General features: G+C 40.2%; 1 protein-coding gene across 3 annotated transcripts in view; it reads left to right on the forward strand.

Annotated features, from left to right (window-relative positions):
- The window catches only part of RASAL2 (RAS protein activator like 2), a gene marked incomplete at its 5' end in the record, with an annotated part of 242,109 nt that extends 224,426 nt beyond the window's left edge, over positions 1-17,683 (forward strand). For all 3 annotated transcript variants that reach the window (XM_081947703.1, XM_081947702.1, XM_081947701.1), the window contains 4 exons: positions 5,531-5,665; positions 6,580-6,782; positions 7,245-7,332; positions 9,748-17,683. In XM_081947703.1, the coding sequence (XP_081803829.1) occupies positions 5,531-5,665; positions 6,580-6,782; positions 7,245-7,332; positions 9,748-9,912 (591 nt within the window). In that variant the 3' untranslated portion in view covers positions 9,913-17,683. The remainder of the gene's footprint in view (positions 1-5,530; positions 5,666-6,579; positions 6,783-7,244; positions 7,333-9,747) is intronic.
- Positions 17,684-19,559: the final 1,876 nt, after the last annotated feature.

Raw genomic sequence — 19,559 nt, forward strand, 5'->3', positions numbered from 1 at the left:
GCTCTCAAGAATTCCACTTTTAATCATTTTTCTTCTCCTCTTTCTCCTATGATTGTGGAGACAGCAGCTAGACTGGATTGCTCTGTCCAGTAACCAATTGGACTGAGTCTACACTTGTGATCATATTTTTATGGTTTTTGTATCTTTTCTTTAGAGTATTTAATTTTATTATTTTAGTAATTTTTTCCTTCCTTACTGTTTTGTGGTTTCTTTTGGGGGGGGGGATTTCCTCCTTTGTCTGCTTTATCTTTGTGGCTGTAAATCCCAGTGAAATCATCTATCTGCATTTTATTTTCATTTTTTTCTTTCTTCCATATTATCTTCCTGTTCCTCATTTGTGCCCTCTTTTACCCCCTCTTCTCCTATTTCTTGCTCTATGTACTGTCTTAGATTTTCTTTTTTTACCAATTAACATTTCATGCGCATTTTTCAGCATCCCAAATTCCTCATACATCCAAATCTCCTAATGCAAATTTAACTATTTTAATACATTTTTAATGTTTTGGGTTATACCACATTTAATTACAAATTTAGGGTATTCCAAATTCTATTGCTCAATGTTAGCATTAGTCCAGTCCAGGTTGAAGGTTTTTTTTCCCTTCCACAGCTATAACAATTGCAGCCAAGCAATGTTACAAAAACAGATACTCCATAGCAATTCTCATGGTTTCAAAGTATCTTTTCCTGTAGCCAAGGTCACACTTCATAGCTCCACTTTTATTTTCTTTCTTTCACTAGCTGGTGTAATACTTTCTGCTCGCCAGCATATAGCTCTTTCCAAACCGCAATACAATCCAACAACTGACTGTCAATAGCTGTCAAAAGCACTTTAAATTCACAAAAAATAAAATAAAATAAAGAGAAAAGGGACTTCCCCCTGGGTTCTTTCTTTCTGTTAATTAATTTCTTCACTTCCAAACTGCAGAAGACAAAATCCTCTGAGGCTTTGGTGTTTTAACCTCCACTGCCTCCTTTTTCTTTAAAAAAAATTCCCCAAAAGCCAGTTAGGCACTAATTCCCCTCCAAGACCTTTTTAAAGATCTAAATCAGATTTTCTTTTTACCTGTGAGTTGGCCAATCACTCACCCGGTTTCAACTCTCTGTTCCAACATCGCTCCAGCACAAATAGCTTAGTCCGGATGCCCCAGCTTTGTAGCAGTCATTTAGTTTTAAGGGCTTTTCTCCAACCTACCGAGGAACTGCTGGTTCCTCTTGGTTGTCTGAGACGTCTCTTCTTCTTCCCCGTCCCTCCAGAACAGTTCTGATCTGAAGACCTCCCGACAGTGGTTTGTCCGGCTGGATTTTCGTGATGATTGGCAGAGCTCGCTATTTCCCAACTGGTCTCGCCGCAACACTTTCAGTTTTCTAAACATCTCAAGTATTGTTTCACCATTGTGTTAGCTCGTTCTGCTGCATCATTGGTACTCAGATGAAAATCCAAGCTAAGACCTTGAATAGAACCAATCAACTGTACGAATTTCCCTTCAAATTTTGACCATAAATTGAGCCCCCTGATCTGAAATTATTACCCTTCAGCTGGTAGATGTGCTTCAAAAGCAGCTTCACAAGTTTGTGGGAGCTAAGGGTAATCTGGGACAGACTATAAAGTGAGCCTGTTTTGAAAATAGATCAATTACTGCCCAAATAATCATATTTCCACCACTCTCAGGGAGTTCCACTATGAAGTCCATCACGATTTCCTCCCAGGGTCAGGTTGGCTCAGCTACTTGTTGCAGCAACCTGTTCTCTTCTTCATCATTGCGCAAGTCACAAAGCTTTTAACATAACTCCTTTTTCATTTTTGGCCACCAAAACTGCCTCCTGGCCAGGTGTAGTTTTCAAAAACCCAAAATGTCCAGTTTGGCATCATGGCTTCTCTGCAGAACTTGGACTTGTATAGTACTTGGGATGTACAGTTTGGTCCCCTTCCATGCTAGCCCGTTTCTGGTGGTTGGGAGTTGCTGGTGGTCTTTGAACCAGGGGTCAGAATGTAGCTCAGCTTTGAGCTTCTGAGTCAACTTATTACTAGGCTCGGCTTACTGTTTTCTGGCTGATCGCCTCATGATCACTTGGGCTGCTTACTGAGAGAGGGGGATTATTGCATTGGCCACTTCCCCCTTGCTGCTCTTGTACTGGAGCATTCATGAAAGAGCATCACCCAGGAAGTTTCTTCTCTCCGAGATATGCTTTAAGGTGAAGTTGAACTGGTTGAAGTACTGTACCCATCAGACCTGTTTGAGTGAGAGCTTGCGAGGGCCTCCAGATTTTTGTGATTAGTCCATACTTCAAAAGCCACTTTGCTGCCCTCTAGGAAATGTTGCCTGATCAGCAGCGCCCATCGAATGGCAAAAGTCTCCTTTTCCCTTATGGCCCACCACTCTCAGTAACAATGAGTTACCGTGTAGGCACACAGCTGTAAGTCTCGCCCCCCTCATTCTTCTTAAGAAGGATGACCCCTATGGCCACATCACTGGCATTGGCTTGGATAATGAAAGGCTCCTCCGTGTCAGGGTGCTTTAGGACTGACTCTTTTACGAACAATCTCTTTAGTGTTTGGAATGCCTCCTGGCATTCCATAGTCCACTGGAAGGGCTGGCTTGTTGTACTTCCTGTCTTCAATAGGTCTGTGATCAGCAGGGCTACTTTTGCGAATGAAGGGATGAACTGCCGATAGAAATTTGTGAACCCCAGAAAGCTCTGTAGCTGCTTGTGGGTACAAGTGGGTTGCCACCTCAAGATGGCTTTCACTTTGTGGGGTCCATTTCCACCCCTTCACTTGATACTCAGTGAACCAGGTAGTCCAGGTGGGTCTGGTGGAACTTGCACTTGGACAATTTAGCATATAGGTTCACTGCCAGTAGTTTCTTAAGGACCTGGCAGACTAGCTTGGTGTGTTCTTCCATTGTCTCAGTGACGATCAGGCTGTCAGCCAAGTAAACTAGAACCCCCTTATATAGGTGCTTGTGTAGCACTTCATTAATCAGCTGCATAAACATTGCAGGAGCTCCCTGTAGCCGAAACAGCATCACTTTGAACTGGAAGCTTCCAAGTGGGCAGTTGAATGCCGTTTTCCACTCATTCCCCTTTTATACTGACACAATAATATGCCTCTCTCAAGTCTAGTTTGGTGAATATCTTTCCCTTAGCCAGGTGTGACAGAATGTCTTTCATTAGAGGGAGGGTTACGTGTTTTCCACACATACTCTATTAATCCCTCTAAAGTCCACTCAGGATTTTGCTGGTTGGATGAAGCCTCTGGCTAGGTTCTTGTCGATATACTCCCTCAACTTCCTAGGGGTCATGGAGTACATTTTGGGCTTAGGTAATTTTGCCTCTGGTATGATTTTGATTGCGCAGTCTGTAGGGCAGTGTGGAGGAAGTTCATCACATTCCTTCTCCCTGAATACCTCCACCAGATCCTGGTACTCTCTGGAGATGATCTGGTGATTGCTCCGATGTTGCATTTGAGTATTCAAGCTATCACCTGCATTTTGCTGCAAGGATGGCATGTCATGCAGAGGAGAAAAAAGGCCTCTCCCTAGCCTATCTTCCTGTTTCCCCCTTCCCACCATATCTTTGGGCCCCACTTGTCCAACCAGGCCAGTCCCAGGATCACGGCTTCAGTCATTTTTGGGACTATTACAAACTGATTCATCTCCCAGTGCTGGCCCATTTCTAGCTGCACTGATTTGGTCAAGTGGGTAACAGGGGTCCCCCCCCATTAGCGAGCCATTTATCTGCTCGAATCTCGAGGCTCTGAATAGCCACTTTGCTTAGATTCCCAGTTTCAACAGACGGCAGGCTCATTAAACACCAAGTGCACCCTGACTCCATTAGGGCATTGAACCTCCCCTGAACTTCCAACTTGGGCACCACAATTCTAATGGGTATAGTGAAGGTGCGGATTTCTACCTCATTGTCACTGTCATAGAGTGCAGATGATGACTCCCCTTCAGTTGGAGTTCCATTCTCCTCAGTCAAGCCAGAGGGGACTCCCTGATGCCTTCTAAGTTGGCTTCCTCAGCTTCATCACTGCCGGCAACAATCCCTTCAGTTTTGGGGCAGGCACCAGGCAGTTGGTAGCTCAATGTACCTGCTGGCCACTGAATGAGGGCCTGGGTTGGTCCCAGCAGCAGATCAGTGGGAGCAGTTGAGGTTATCCACCTCCCAACTGGCCAGTTCTCCTGGCTCCTTCTCGGTCTTGCATCAGTGTTGCTTCTCAGTTTGCAAGTCCTCAGTTCAGTGTCTAGCACTGTAGCGGTCCGGTACCATTTGTTGATCTGATCAGGGAGCTCCGGTAGATACATGCCCGGTGCAGTTCCTTGTCAAGGCCCTTTTTGAAGTGGTAGACAAGCAGTTGTTTAGGCCAGTACCCAGCAACACTCTGGAACTCCCGAACATACTCCTTCACCGACCAGCCCCTCTGCTTCAAGCTTGTATCTCCCCTCTGCCTGCTGGGCTCGTGTCTCATCTTCAAATCTGGCCCATAGTTCCTCCAGGAAAACTCCGACATTCCCCAACTCTGGAGAGTCCTCATCATAGAGGCTTTCCACCCACTCCGCAGCCTACATGTCCAGGTTAGCAGCTACAGCATTCACCATCACCCTCCCAGTTAGGTAGGCTAAGACATAGCAATCTAAGTGAGCCAGTATCTAGTTCAGGAAGGAGGCCAGCTTGTCTGACTCCAATTGGAGGGGGGTCCACCAGCGGAGATAGAGGCGCCCAATAGCCAGAGTAGCAACCAGAGCTGGGGGGTAAGCCCATTGGTACAGTCCAAGACCCCCAGGGTTTGCCATGGCCACCCCTCCAATCTTTCCACTTCAGCCAGCTGAGAAGGCAGACTAACCAGTCGGGGTAATGCAAGTAAACTCGGGCTCCAACAGATGAGGGATGGTTGGATCGCATGGGTCATAGTCTCCACCAATGGCTCCAGCTGGCATCTGTCCTTCACCCTCTCCACCATCTTCCCTGAGTCTTATCCATCTTCCCGGGTAGGCGGCTGGGGCTCAGGACACGGAGGGCTGGTTTAGTAGAGTTGACTTGATGTCATGGTTCCGAGCAATGATCCCAACCAAGTCAGTACTCTGAAACTGGAACTCTCCTCAAAGATTCTCTATTGGGTACATCATATTGGCACATATAAATGTGAAGTCAACTCTAAATATTTCCCATGGTTCAGTATAATTAAAAGAGTAAATAGTTCTCTTCCCCCCCCCCCCCCAAGTGTCCCAAATCACATAATCCAACTGGGTAAATGGCAGTCTCTTCAGCACTCCCCTCTTTCTTGCTCAGCACTTGTTGAGATGACCTTGGGTCTACCAGCCTCTTCCTGTGTTATGTCTAGCATCCCATAGAATAGCATTCCAAACCTCCTATCCTCCCCACATCTGTGTGGCAACTGAGAAACAAAAAAAAATGCCTCAGTCAGAATCATTTTGAAAATTGACAATACCTGAAACAAACATAAAGATAATAAAAAACCAATTCTGGAATTTAAATGCATTTGAGATCCATATCATTCTATCTGCAGATGCAGTCGCCTGTAGATTCTGCCACTATGTCACCTGTGGAAAGGACTGCTGCTTGGGTCTTAAACAATGGACAGTATGAGCAAGTGGAGGAAGAGGCAGAGCAAAACCCAGATGAAGCCAATCATACAGAAAAGGTAACAGTTTTCTAGGTTCTAGGTTCTAGTCACATCTATAAGAAGTCACTGAAAAAGATATAAAGGTATAAAGTTGCACAGCTCTCTTTTTCAGTTATCAAATATCTGGATGTTGCTGTTCTCTTTTTGTCAGGGCTTGGAAGCTAGGTCAGATAATTGGGGTCTAGAAGTTGTGTCCAGGTAAATCAGGAAGCTTTAAGATGGCTACTTTCAAAACCATTGAACTAATTTTCCTATTCTTTGGGATTCAGTTTCTTTTAAAAAATGTTTGTAAAAGAGTTATTTTTAATTCAAGCTCTTGTAAAAGCGGTATACTTTGTGGCTGCTTCTCTTGCTTTTCTTGCTGGACCCGTTCTTGGATACTCAGGCTACTAAAAAACTAATCCATGCTGTCACATCCTTCAAGATTTCCTCCTGTATTGTTCTTGGAAGTCAACTCAGAAGCTCCAGCTAAGAAAAGGGGCTGCATAGTCAAGTGACAATGAGTGAAGCTGTCTGAACTCATTTCTTCATACTGGCCATGTTTGCCTGTATGTTTCTAGATTCATTTCAGTGTTTTCACATGTTAATAAAGTCCTTCACAACTTGAGTCCAACATGCTTAGGGGAAGCTGGTAATATTCCTATATCAGTGTAGGACCTGTTTGAAATACCAGTTCCATATATGAAAAAAGTTACATGTTTCTGAAATGAAATTATTTTTAAATAATTCATTTAGGGCTTTCAATTGTTTCTTTCTCGTGGTACTGGCTTCAATTGTTTGTTTTTGTTGATGCTTATTTAGAAGTAAATGAAAGAATTCAAAGCTTCTAGTAATGACTTTATATTAGTTCTGTTATTCTGCCTTGAGCCCTGGAAACTGGCTCATGAATGAATAAATAATGAAAAAATTATCTCCCTTCCTCCCGTCTTCAGTATCAGCAAGAGATTGTCAAGCTCAAGGATCGCCTGAAGGCATCAAGTCGCCGGTTGGAGGAGTATGAGCAGCGTCTCCTCGTGCAGGAACAACAAATGCAGAAACTCATTTTAGAGCACAGATCAATGATGGAAGACAGCAAGGAACGGCTGCGAAAGCAGCAGGAGGAGAAGGATAGCCAGATGAAGAGCATCATCAGCAGGTTAGGGAGGGAGGGGCTGAAGATAGAAAGAAAATCCTCTCTATTTCCAATAGTAAATTGCTCTTAAGTCCATATTCATACTGTTATTTGATATTGTTAGAATGCATCACATGAATAGGCAACCTGAGTTCAAAGTCTGTGTAGTTTATATTCCATTTCACTGCAATACAATTTAGGCCAAGTTATTTTAGACATATAAACTGGGAATTCTGGAAATTGAAATCCCAATTCGTGTAGACAATGATATTTGGGCTGGTGTAGCCATCCCAATTTCCTTGTAGCACCCACTCAAACAATTTGGAGCTTATTCACTGAAATGCTTGCTCAAGGAATAAAACAGCAGATGGCAATCTTTTCATCTTTAGCATCTTTACTAAGCCAATGTTTTGTCTTGTTTTCTTTTGTGATGCTCCAGATATCTAGAAAGATTAGTTTCCAAATTCTTTCTTTCCTTTCTTGTAGATTAATGGCTGTGGAAGAGGAGCTAAAGAAAGACCATGCAGAAATGCAAGCAACCATTGATGCTAAGCAGAAAATAATCGAGGCACAGGTAAGGAACCATGTTTTTTCATATCTGTATTATTATTATCCCTTTACCATTCCTTATCTTTTTGTTGTCCTTTATTCGGAAATTAAGGCTCTGAGTCATGTTTTCAGAGGCAGCATCTTGGTGGTTCAAGATGGCTTTTCTCTTGGCCATTGATTGCTTTGTAGGGATGAGAGAGAGGGACTCTCCCAAGTCACCCAGCTTTGTGCCTAAAGTAGGACTAGAACTCATAGATGCCCAGTTTCTAGCCTGGTGCCTTAACTTTTATACCAAACTATCTCACCCCATGGCATTCCATCCGCTAAAATGTACTGATATTACTTTGGTTATAATTCATATTTGTAAGTGTTTGCTTAGTGTTCATTGATGAATATAAATGTTCTCCTGGTGAGTTATTCAGGAGCAGGTTTTTCCCTTTCAGCCCAATTTTATTAAGAGAAGAAAAAAATTCTGAAGATTTTGTTTAAAAAGCTGGTTTTAAGTATGGAATAATTTCACAGGATTTACAATATAGACTGCTGGAGATTGAATAAAAACAGTGGCTAAATTGAAAATAAATTTCCCCAGCTCACTGAATTGATAGAAGCATCATTTCTGTTCCTTAGTTATTTATGAATGATGTTCCATATGGTTGCTGAGAACTAGGCCCACGTGGGTTATCTTCAAGCTGTTTGATTCATTCAGAGCAGTGTAGAATCTGGCTGAAGGCTTTGTGATAGACTATTTCAACACGAGAGTGAAAAACAAAACCCCCAGACAAAATTCCCAGTATTTGAGGGGCTGCCACAAAGAATAGGGGGTCAAATTATTCTCCAAAGCACCAGAGAGCAGGACAAGAAACTATGGTTGGAAATTAATCAGAGAGAAGCAACCTGGAATTAAGGGAAAACTTCCTAACAATGAGGACAGTTAACCAGTGGAACAGCTTGCCTCCAGAAATCATGGGTGCTTCATCACTGGATGTTTTTAAGAAGAGATTAGACAGTCGCCTATCTAAAATAGTATAGGTTCTCCTGCTTAAGCAGGGGGCTGGACTAGAAGACCTCCAATGTCCCTTCCAGCTCATTCATTCTATTCTATCTTACAGAGGAGCTTTTTTGAATCAGGAACTGCATAGAGATTGATTTCTCACTCTGTGCTTAGAATGCCCTCTTTCTAGCCATTCACCACCAAATCTTTTTTTCCCCATCACTTTTTTCTTTTTCTTTTTTGCCTGTTGAGGGTATGGTAGCCTATATATCACTACTGCTTGTGTCCCGTCCCCCGTCCCCCCACTTAATTAACAGAGCTGTACTTTGGGCTATGTACATCCTTTTGTAATGTCAATTGACATCATCTCTGTGTTAAATTACACTTGTTAAAAGGGAGAGATCATTCAAATGGGCAAGTATATCCAATTAGATCTCTAGCTGAGTACTGCCCTGGCTTGCCCCCATGCCCTTATGTTTCCCCAACTCTAGTCATGCATTCCAGTTTTCCTCTGCTCTCTGAATTTCATTGATGGTGAGTTTCATAATCCATTCTAAATTTATTTTATGACATTATGCTAAAATTATTTCTGAGAAGGAACTGATTGTTTTGTAGGGAGATGGGGAGTGAGATCCAGGCAGACAAAACACTGGACGTCATAAAAAATGAGTTGACTATAGGCAATTTTAATTATAGAATCATTCTGCTGTCATGAATATACAGTTGCCCCCTTTCACAAACACATTCCCCAAACACATTTATACCTGTGAGATGTTAGCCTTTTCAAACCCTGGTGCCTTTCAGATGCATGCCTAAATGCCTGTGTAGCTGTTAGTGACAAAACCCCTTCTGACCACCACATTTCACAGTTTCCAACTATGCCCACTGTGGGGAAATGGGTAATAAACACCTTACTCCTTCACTGGTTTTTATGACCGTCCTCTGGGAGACCCAAACCTGTACTATTGAATATTCTCAAACTGTGCCAAGATATAATGGCCATATATTCTTCTCTATCTGCATTCTCACACTGTTGGAATCTGATGGTCATGATATTTGTCACTTAGTTCTCTCAAGTTGTCTTTAGGTTGATATCTTTAGAGATCTCAGATCTTTATACACCTAAACTCTGGAATAATCTGCCCTTTTATCAGTCTACCACCATTTCCTGTTTTCCTTTGAGTAAGAGCCAATCTTTAAACTTCTGTTGTCTTCTGGGTTCTGTCTCAGTATTTCTGTGTGATCCATATGTACATGTATAAATTGGCAACTTCCACTTGAAAGAGGCAAGCCTGTTGCATTTGGCTGGTGGGCTAGGAAAAACTCTTAGAAGAAGTAATAAGAATTTGATTTTACCTTCACTGTTTCAAATCCAGTGAAGTCCTGTTGGTTGTGGTGAACATAGACAAATGTGATCTCGTTTTGTTTTGTTTTCTGTTGTTCTTGCAGGAGAAAAGGATCCTCTCTCTGGATTCAGCCAATACAAGATTGATGAGTGCCCTAACTCAAGTGAAGGAACACTATGGCATGCAGGCCCGGAGCAGCGTCTCTCCTACTAATCCCCCCAGGCTTTCCATCACAGAGAATGGGGAATTTAGGAACAGCAGCTGCTAATTTCAAGTTGTCCCACCAAACGAATTGCCATCTTTCATTTCCCTTACCCACTCTAAGCCTAGTTAATCCTTTCAATCACAGAGAATGAAGAATTTAGGAAAAGCAGCTGCTAACTACAAGTTATCCCACCAAATGAATTGACATCTTTCATTTCCCTTGCCCACTCCAAGCCTGGTGTTCTTCAAAATCCCTGCTTAAAAGCGGAAAATTTCAGGGAAAACTGGACTGCCTGCCACAGCCATATAATGACCTGCACTAACAACCTACTTGGGCTTCCTTTCAACATTGCAGCTGGTAATTACATTTCCACATTTCAATTTGCTAGTTTTTCAACTTGCCTCTTTACACTAAACCTCAACCACGGCAGCAACATGTCATGGTATACAGGGCAGAGCAGGCATCAATAGTTTCCTGACTCGGTAAGCACAGAAAAGACCGTTTAATGCAAGTCAAGGGTCAAAAAAGTTTTTTAAAAATGAATTGAAAAACAAATATTGATTTTTTTTAATCAAATGTTTAAAAAACAAGAAATGCGTAAAAATCTAATGAAAAGTTTTACAAGATAAACAAATTTTGAACATTTGTTTTTTTGGGGAATGATAGGCATGTTGCTGACCTGTTTGCTGCTATTTAGGTTTTTTGTTGGTTGGTTTGTTTTTCTAATTCCTTCTATAAGCAGTTTTTTTGACCATTTAGATTGTTTTTAAATTTAGATGTTATTAGTCAGCTGTTTACATAGACCAAGAACAAGGAGTTTTATCTAGAATGCACTACCTTCCCCTGCCTTCCATTCCAGCAATGAGACTGGAGCAGGTGAGAAGAGGAATACTATTCAAGAGTCTTTACCAAAAACATTTCACTTCGGTGGGGCAAGACCACTGCATCACGCAACACATCCATTATCTCCCTGGCATTTCCTAGCTGTCAGAAATGACAGTGTACACATTTCTTATCGAGGGCTGTTTTCTTTGTCTCCTGCATTTGTAATTATGTCAGCACATGTTGACATCGTGCAGTGGAGAGTGAACCCTGTCCATTCCTTCTCACAGCCCACTTTCCTCTTGGGGATTTGACATTCCATTCCCATATTACCCTGGGTGCCTATTTGGTATGGTAGCTAACCTTCTTACATGGAGAGGCAATTTACTCCTTTTTCAATCAGGATTCTTCTCATCTTCCTCAGAGCAAAATAGGAAGTTCTACTTCCTTTCTCACTGTAAAGAGTCTTTGTGATGATTTTAAAAAGGACTGTAAGCTTGTCCTGAACAGTCCACACAGGTATCTAGATATTGCTTTAACACAGAAAAAGTAACTGTACAGAAATGATGTCCTCACAGAACAAAAATAAGCTCACTTAACAGAAGGAAATTTAAAACGTTAATCCCTGTGTGGCATACAGCCCGTTCACCAAGCCACTTGTCAGCCGTCCCATTTGGCCACTTAAAGAGACTTCAGCTGATCTCCTGTCCCGGTCTGCAAGGTTGCTGGGGCTTCTTGAGCCAGAGGCTCCTCCAGCTTCTTCTTCTTCTCCGATTCTTTGCTTGTTGTCCACAACTTTGGCCTTCTGGTGGGATCCAGATAGGCACTACTGTGATCTCACCGGACCGTCCCATTTGGCACATTCAACAAAAGAAACTTTCAGCTCTTTATAATTACCAAGAGTGTAGCTTTATTGAAAACTCCATCTAGGTATAGCAGAAACAAAGTCAGTTCTGGGATTTTCCTACAAAAACCCCTGTAGTAAAACCACATTTTCCTCTCTGGGCCACCCACAGTTCATAGTTTACCAACTGAATTCAGTTCTTTTGTTTTGGGAAAGACTGTCTTTGCTGCTCACATAATCTTCGTAACTTGTTCTTGATAGATAACTTCTTGCTGGCAACAGAAGGCACTCTTGCATTCTGTAGACACCCCTCCTTAGGAATTCACCACCACCCTCCTATCACTGTACGGCACACTGCGAGCGAAAGCAAGTGCAGGCAACTATGCAGTAGAGTCAGGTTTGACACCACTGTTCAGCTGTCGCTCTCCTTATCTGCAACTACCTTACTCTTTTCTTGCACAATGAACCATAAACTACCCTTAAAGCCAATTGTTTTTCTCTCAATGGCTAGTATTTCACTCTTCCTCTTGATAAAGACAGAAGACAAACTCTTTACTTGTGGTGAGAGGAGGACAGCCCTGAGATAAAGAATATTTTGTGGTGATCCAGAGAGTGTCAAGCAGGAAAATGTATATAGAACCTTCCCCAGTAGCATGGCATTCAAGGGATTAGACTTCAGTGTTCTCATTTAATCGGCAAACTGAACAAAAGAACAAAATAGTTAACAGAAAAAACAAAAGTGATAAGAATAATATATAAAAATAATAAATATTATCATTAATAATGAAAATGAGACAAGATTAAAATTCCAAAACCCTCCGTTAACAAACTGTTATTGCAAACAGCTTATAGAAAATTTATCATAGCTTCTTTTGAAACTTTTTTATTGGTTTATCAAAATATAAAATACAAAGAAAAATTCAAAAAAGTAAGGAAAAACTAGGACGACAGGAGAGGGCAAAGAAAAAATATATGGCATAAAGAGGGAAAAGGAAAGAAAAAGATACCAACTTCCGACTCTTTTTAGCACAGTAGAAGATAAGAACATTACAATTGCAACTTTTTACTTTTAAACAACAGTATGTACAAGCCTTTTCTACACCAATAAACCTGTCTAATTAGCAGAAACAAAAGGAAAGTTTCACTTTTTTATTGCAAGCACAAAATCCAGAAGCAATTTCAAAATAGAAAAAAATGTTATCTATATTCTCTTCTTTGCATAAAACAATCAATAGTATTTTACAAACTTTGTACAGCATTACATAAAAGGCAGAAGATATGCATTTACAAACTTTTTTTATATATACAAAACTACCTTAAAGCTTGCTTTCAATACATATATCAAACTTATAAAAATCCATCCTAATTAAGTCATTAAATTTAAGTCACTCCCCCTAGCTTATCTTCATAGAATGAAATCTTTTCCTGTAGCCCCTCCACCCCCAAGTTTTAGCAGGCAGTTGCTTTGAAACGCTGTTCCTGAAGTTACTTGCAGATCTCAGCTGTATCAGAGGATCTTAAGGGGTAATTCTTAGACTTTCCCTAACCCAGGAGAGTCATATAAATTGAAGGAATGCCAGTCCCTTCAGTTAGTAGTTGAAGAGCTACAGCCAGCCAGGAAAAAAAAAAACCTTCAGGGATCCCTCCCTGGGCATGTATTCAGTTGGCCATTTTTTCATCGGAAGTGATTGGGTTGATAATTTTCAACACCTAATTGCACCTCTTGCTTTTTTATATTTAATACTGATTTGATTTGCAAAGTAAGTTATTCTCTGTAAAGACTTATGAAAGATTTCCCTAACAAAAGACTCCAGCTCAGGTTTAAGCATCTTCAAAGCTCCCTCTAGTGCTCAAAAAAAAAATTTATTTTTTTATTTGCTTTTTTCTTTTTCTAGCCAGAGTTCATAAAAATTGGGGACTTTCAACAACCCACAACAAAACAATCCACAGCTACAGATTATTTCAAAAGTAGTGTAATAAAACCACAACTTTATATCCTTACATTTCTCCATCAAAATTAAAATATACTTCATACACTTCCTTCTTTTAGCTTGTGGCCGGCAACCGTTTTCCTTGTCCTTTAACAATAAAGAAGTCTTTAAAATGACACAGAGCTTCAAAAAGGAGTAACAGGCTATGACTAAAGAGAGTGTATTTTAGCTAATAATCTCATAAATTAATAAATAAAAGGCATGCCTTATCGTCCATTTAAAAAATAAATTCCAAAACTGCTGTTTTATCCAACAACTAAGTTTCAGCTTCTGAAACTACTTGCAGACCGTTGCTGTATGGGAGGATCTTGAGTGATGATTCTAGGAGAGTCATATAAATGAAAGGAAATCCTGTTCCTTCTGTTAGTGAGTTGAAACAGATGACAGCCCAGATAGAGACATTCTCTCTGGGCATATCAGTTGCCAGCCATATTACAGGAAGTCCTTCCAGAATTATATCTATGGCCCGCTTCACATGACCAAGTCTGACTCGAGGATCTTGACCCTGAGCATCGTGGTCTGGGGCTGATCCAGCACACAATAATCTGGAGTAGCCTCACTCCCAGCAGAAGATGAGGAACAGAATCCAGTGCACCTGTTTTAGTCTGTAAATCCTCCATGTATGGTGATGAACCGACCAATGGAGCTCTGGGCTTCTCCTCGCCTGTGCTGTCCCGCTCTTGCTCTCTCTCTCTCACACACACACCTGTGGTTTATTGGGTTTATTAATATTCCTCAGCAACTCCATCAAAATCCCAAAACTGTCCCAATGAAATCCAGCCACAAGCAAGACTAATGGTAATCCACATAGCAATGGTCAATGAGTCCACAAGGCACTTGAAAGTTTCCCAATCAAAATAAAACCACCAGGCAAAATTAAATCCACAATACATGAGGAAAGAAAATTACAGAGTTCCCAAGGCTCAGTCCAAGTCAAGGCACAGTGTCAGTCCAAAGCAAGGCAGGAATTACAATGACCAGAAAACACACAGCTAGGAAATGAACACATTTTTCCCAGCATTGCCTTCATCTGTCTGATGTGCTAAATAGGCAGCTTCTGTGCAGCCCATCAAGAAGGGCGAGACTTTCTCCTCATGAGTAACATGGCTGAACTTCTCTGCTCCTGCCTTTTCTCTGCCCTATGTGTTCTTGGATCAGGTGTAGAAGGCAGTTCCTCTTCCTCACCACTGATTGGCTGAAGCTACATGTTTTCCGCACTTCAGGGCTGTCCTGCTGCAGCTGTGCTTACATCAAATCCCTCTCAGATGGCTGCTTGGAGCCATTGGTCAACTCCCCTCCAGATGTGCCTGGAACTGGTTCATCCTCCTCCAAACTGACATCTGGAGAGGTTTATGGGGAAGCATCCAGGGGAGTCATCATATCACCTTGACCTTGACTGGCTTTGTTAGCTTGATTTCTGTTGTTAGAAGAAACCAACAAATTCCCTTAAAGGCCATGCAGTTAAACTCATAATCCCCTGGCATCCCAAAACACTAATTCTTTGAATTCAATTACTGGCCAACCCATCCACAATGGCTAGACTTTTGGAACATGATCTAACTAATCTTCTATCAACTCATTTGAGCTATCCCTGCTGGAAAGTTATTGCAAGCAAGCTCACCAAGAGTTTGAGAGTTATTTTGTACTAAGTGTGAGCTTTTGCTCATACCCTGCCCATCACTGACTGTATTTGCTTACTCCTCCATAAAGCTCCAAGCAAACTGCACCTCTGTAGGCGATTGTGTCTGGGCTGGAACTTATTTCCCCTTGCTTTTTTCTGTCTTTGTGTTTTTCAACTTCTTTCTTAACTGTTTCAGCTACCTAGCCAAAGGTTGAAAAAAGACAATCCCCAAATTTTCCAGTAAAATTCTGAAATCATATTTAGCAAGGGTCCACCATAAGCACTTTATCCTGCCATATTTTGACCTTAAGAGGCATTCTCTTTTACCACTACAAGGCATTCTTTATTTAAAGACATTTTCTTTATTTATTGTCCTTTATTCATTCTTGTAAATATATATTTAATATTAATTGAAATGATAACAAACCTTCTCTTACACGTTTGTCAAATACACTGGCAAAACCTTTTCTGATCTCATCCCCTCCTCTGTCTCTGTGGAGGCTACTGATAGGCTGCCCTTGCCCAGGATGCTTACACCTGGCCCTCAATCATGATTTGCCAGCTCCTGACCAAGAAGAAAACAGTATTTATTATTATATAATTTCCTCAGATTTGTTTTATTTTTTAAAAAAAACATCCATGAATACCTGTCAGTTTTCCAGAAATATATTCATCAAAGTTTTCTTTATTCTTGCTTCTGTTTTTGCAGAAAGCTTGCATTTTAAGAAAGATTGCCATTTTTTCATAAACTGTTTTTAGTTTTTTTCCATTACAATTTTGCCTTCTTATAACCAGAGGCTGACATAGATTCCTTTAGATTCTGGAATTGTGATTGTTTTTTAAAATGGGAATAGCTGTCAGCCTTTCCCAGGTAGACCAGATAGGAAACACAGCCAAATGAGTTAATTCTACCTTATCGTAAAGCTACACTGCAAGTTTGAAAGTACAAATCTCCAGCCATCTTCTTTAGAAGCTAGAGATAGTTCCTTCTATATCTTTTCACCCATTATGCAGCTGCAGGCTGTGCCCTCTCTTATCTCAGCATTCCCTAGGCAGCATTACCATTACAATTGTTTACAGTCTAAATATGGGGAGTGAACTGCCAGTTTTGAACAGAGAAGTAATTGGTACTTCCTTAACCCTGTACCAATCCCTACTTTCTCCAAACAACTCCTTTGGCCACAATGCATTTTGTGTCTCTTATTACCATTATAAAAATCAACACATTTATCAAAGTAGCATTTTTCCACTCACAAAAATCAAATCATTTTCTAAGTAAAGAAAATGCTTGTGATGGATTAAAATTTATGCAGTGAGGAAACAAACTCCTTTAGAGTTATCAATTTTTAATTTTAAAGTGGTTAAAAAAACATTAAAATTCAACTTGAAAGAGGAATTGGTTTGGATGGTTCCTTTAAGAGATTTGTATTTCAGCTAAGATGAATTTTTCTACTCCAGATGTGCATAAAGCTGAGTCAAAACTACATGGCATCATGATACTACATGCTAGAATTTGAGGCTGTCAGCCTTTCCATAGTGCTTTTTGTTGCACTAGAACCTTTTTCCCCCAGATAAAGCAATTTGCTAAAGATTTAATGAAATCCTTAATTGCTCCTCTTATAGTTCTATATTCATGTTTTTTTAAAAAAAAAGATGGAAAAGACAAATGCTGGCAATAATTTCAATATCACATTCCTAAATAGCCTCAGATACATTTCTTAAACTGGGATGTCTCTGAGAACAGCCTGAGATCAACATTCTGCTCTTTGTGTGGGAAATCAGCTGTATTTGTCAAGGAAGCCCAAGTAGGTCTGTTCAAGTGCATGGGGGTAGCAGGCTGAAAGAGACACCAAGTCCCAGGATGGCTGAATTTTTATAGTCCTCTGAAAGAAGTAGAATCATTCTGGAACAACTGATGGTTTGGTCTAGGTATTTGTATCAACCTGCCGTTGAAATGAGAAAGAGTTGGGTTAGGGAAATGAGTTCCACTTGGCTGTCTCTTTAGTCATGCAATGGTGCCATTTCAGAAATGCAAGCTTGTAGGCAGCTTTGTAATAATCTGGGTTGTGACTGTAACACCTTCTTCTCAAATTTAGTTTGGTGTTGGTAAAATAATATCTATGGCCTTTGATTAGACTATCCCCATAGTCTAAGAGATGGGGCGAGAGGGGTATGCTGGTGAGAGCTTTTATGAATTTTGTAAGTACAACAATATACTTTCTTCAGGGCCTTAATGAAAATTATCTTACCAGACATTTGTTTTCAGTGTTAGTTTTCAATAATTTATTTCTATCTCGATCTTTATTTTATGACTCCACAACCCACCCATCCTCCAAATCACAATCCTGTATTTTTTCTGCTCATAGTGGTGGATTCCTCAGGTCCCCAGGATCTACTTCTGCATTTCATTGTCTGGGTTTGTTCTAAAGAAGATTTATTTTTGTTCTGTGAATATTTTTGAACAGGTTCTTGTATATGTACAGATAGAGATACATTTGAGGTCTTTTAATGATATTCCTATAAAGAATTACAAAATAAAGTTTAACTTTAAAACAGTTTTGACTTTGTCTTTCTCTGCACTAATTAAAGTTTGAGCTGCTACAGAACCTTAACAATGAAGTTGTAACAGGGCTCACACTCTTGTGGCTGAGCTTCACCCATCCATGTGGTTTCTTAGCACTGTCTAGTGTGACATGCTGTCAGGGAGGAAGGAAGGTAGATAGGAAATTGAATATTGCACTGGAATTACTGAAAAACGGAATCTTGGAAGAAGATGTGAGTGAATGTAGAGATCAGGATTTTTTTAATTTTCAAGCTGCTGAAAGCATTCCCAAGACATTTGTGGACTCTCCTCATGTGAAAGTTTCTCAGAGAAAAAGATATACACATTCTCAGATGAGGCAGCATATGAGCCCATATATGACAAAATTTGCATTGCATTCATTGATGTTACGATAGATGAAATGACCATTCAATTAAAAGAAATATTAAAATAGTGAAAATTAGGAACATAGTGTATATGAATTTATATTTGATATTCGTTAGCAGAAATGAATAGTGAAAACAAAAGGGACAAAACGCTATTTTCCAAGTAGGTAATTGTACAATCAATTTCAAGCAAAATGCACAGCTTTGGTGTATCTTCAGTTGGCATAGCCTACTTGCAACATTCAAGGTAAATATCCCAAAGGGTGTGACACTTGTGTTTGTCTGTCAACATCTCTATTTCTCACAACTACCAGTTGTTTGCTACTGTTAATAGATTAGAGATGACTCTTTTTTTCAAAAAACAGTTTCTTGCTTTGCGTAGTCACCTCTTCATCCTGCCAAATAAACATATGTGCACCAGCTTTCCTGTTACCTCAAATAGTTATTGGGAGAAACATCAGCAAGATTGGTTTAAATCCACACACACACACACACACACACAAAACCCGGGCTCTATTATGTGCCATGTTCACTCATTTCTGATAATTTCAAATAAGATATCCACAATAATCTACAAAGCATACTAGTTTTCCATTGTACAATAATTTTACAATTTTACATTGTACAAAGGTAGGGTGACATCTTGTGACAACTAAGATGAAGTAAACGCATGCTCATGTTTTTTACATCCTTGTTTACAAAAATTCTGCTCCAGGAACCTGGCAGGCAGAATTCCAAAGATTTCTTCTAAAAAACACAACAAAAGTCAAAGATTGGCCAATCTTAAAAGAGTTCTATGTCCTGTATCCCTGGGGTCAATAGGAAAACAGTATTGATTGTATTTGCAGGCTGCCCTACCCAATGGCATGGCCAAATCAAACCCGTCCTCTGATGCATGGGTCAGAAAGCTAATAAAAGATGAGAAGATCTTTTCCAACATTGTTCAACTATCTTATTTATTTCTGCACTTAAGGTTTATAATTAACAATTTTCCTAAAGGTTCAAAGTTTTACAGACATATTTCCTGCAATTTTCACCACAAGTCTAGTTCCAAAAGCCACTGGCTAACTATTAATAAAAATTGAATCTGTGGTTAAATCTGTCAGTAGAATATACTTGTCTCAGAAATTAAGCCATGTGGATTTCATATTGTGGGCATATTACAAATAAACTGCAAAAGGCACGCATGTCTCCATTTCTGTTTGGCTTTATAAATCCCAGTCCACCACAGAATGGGAAGAATTCAATACAGTTTCATTCTGCTTTTTTTCTTGGATTTTTTCTTGAGTTAGAGCAACAATATCTCTGCTTCTGTCATCTCTTCATTGTTTACACTTGACCAGTTTCAGACTTGTTCATTACTATCAGATAATTAATCTGCATCATCAGTTTTCCACAGAAACTGTCTTCTATTGGAAAAATGCAGGTAGTCCTTGCCTTACAACAGTTCATTTAGTGACCGTTCAAAGTTACAATGAACTGAAAAAAGTGACTTATGATCATT

Source organism: Natrix helvetica, assembly GCF_964273705.1.
Source record: "Natrix helvetica genome assembly, chromosome: 3".
NCBI classification, from domain to species: Eukaryota; Metazoa; Chordata; class Lepidosauria; order Squamata; family Natricidae; genus Natrix; species Natrix helvetica.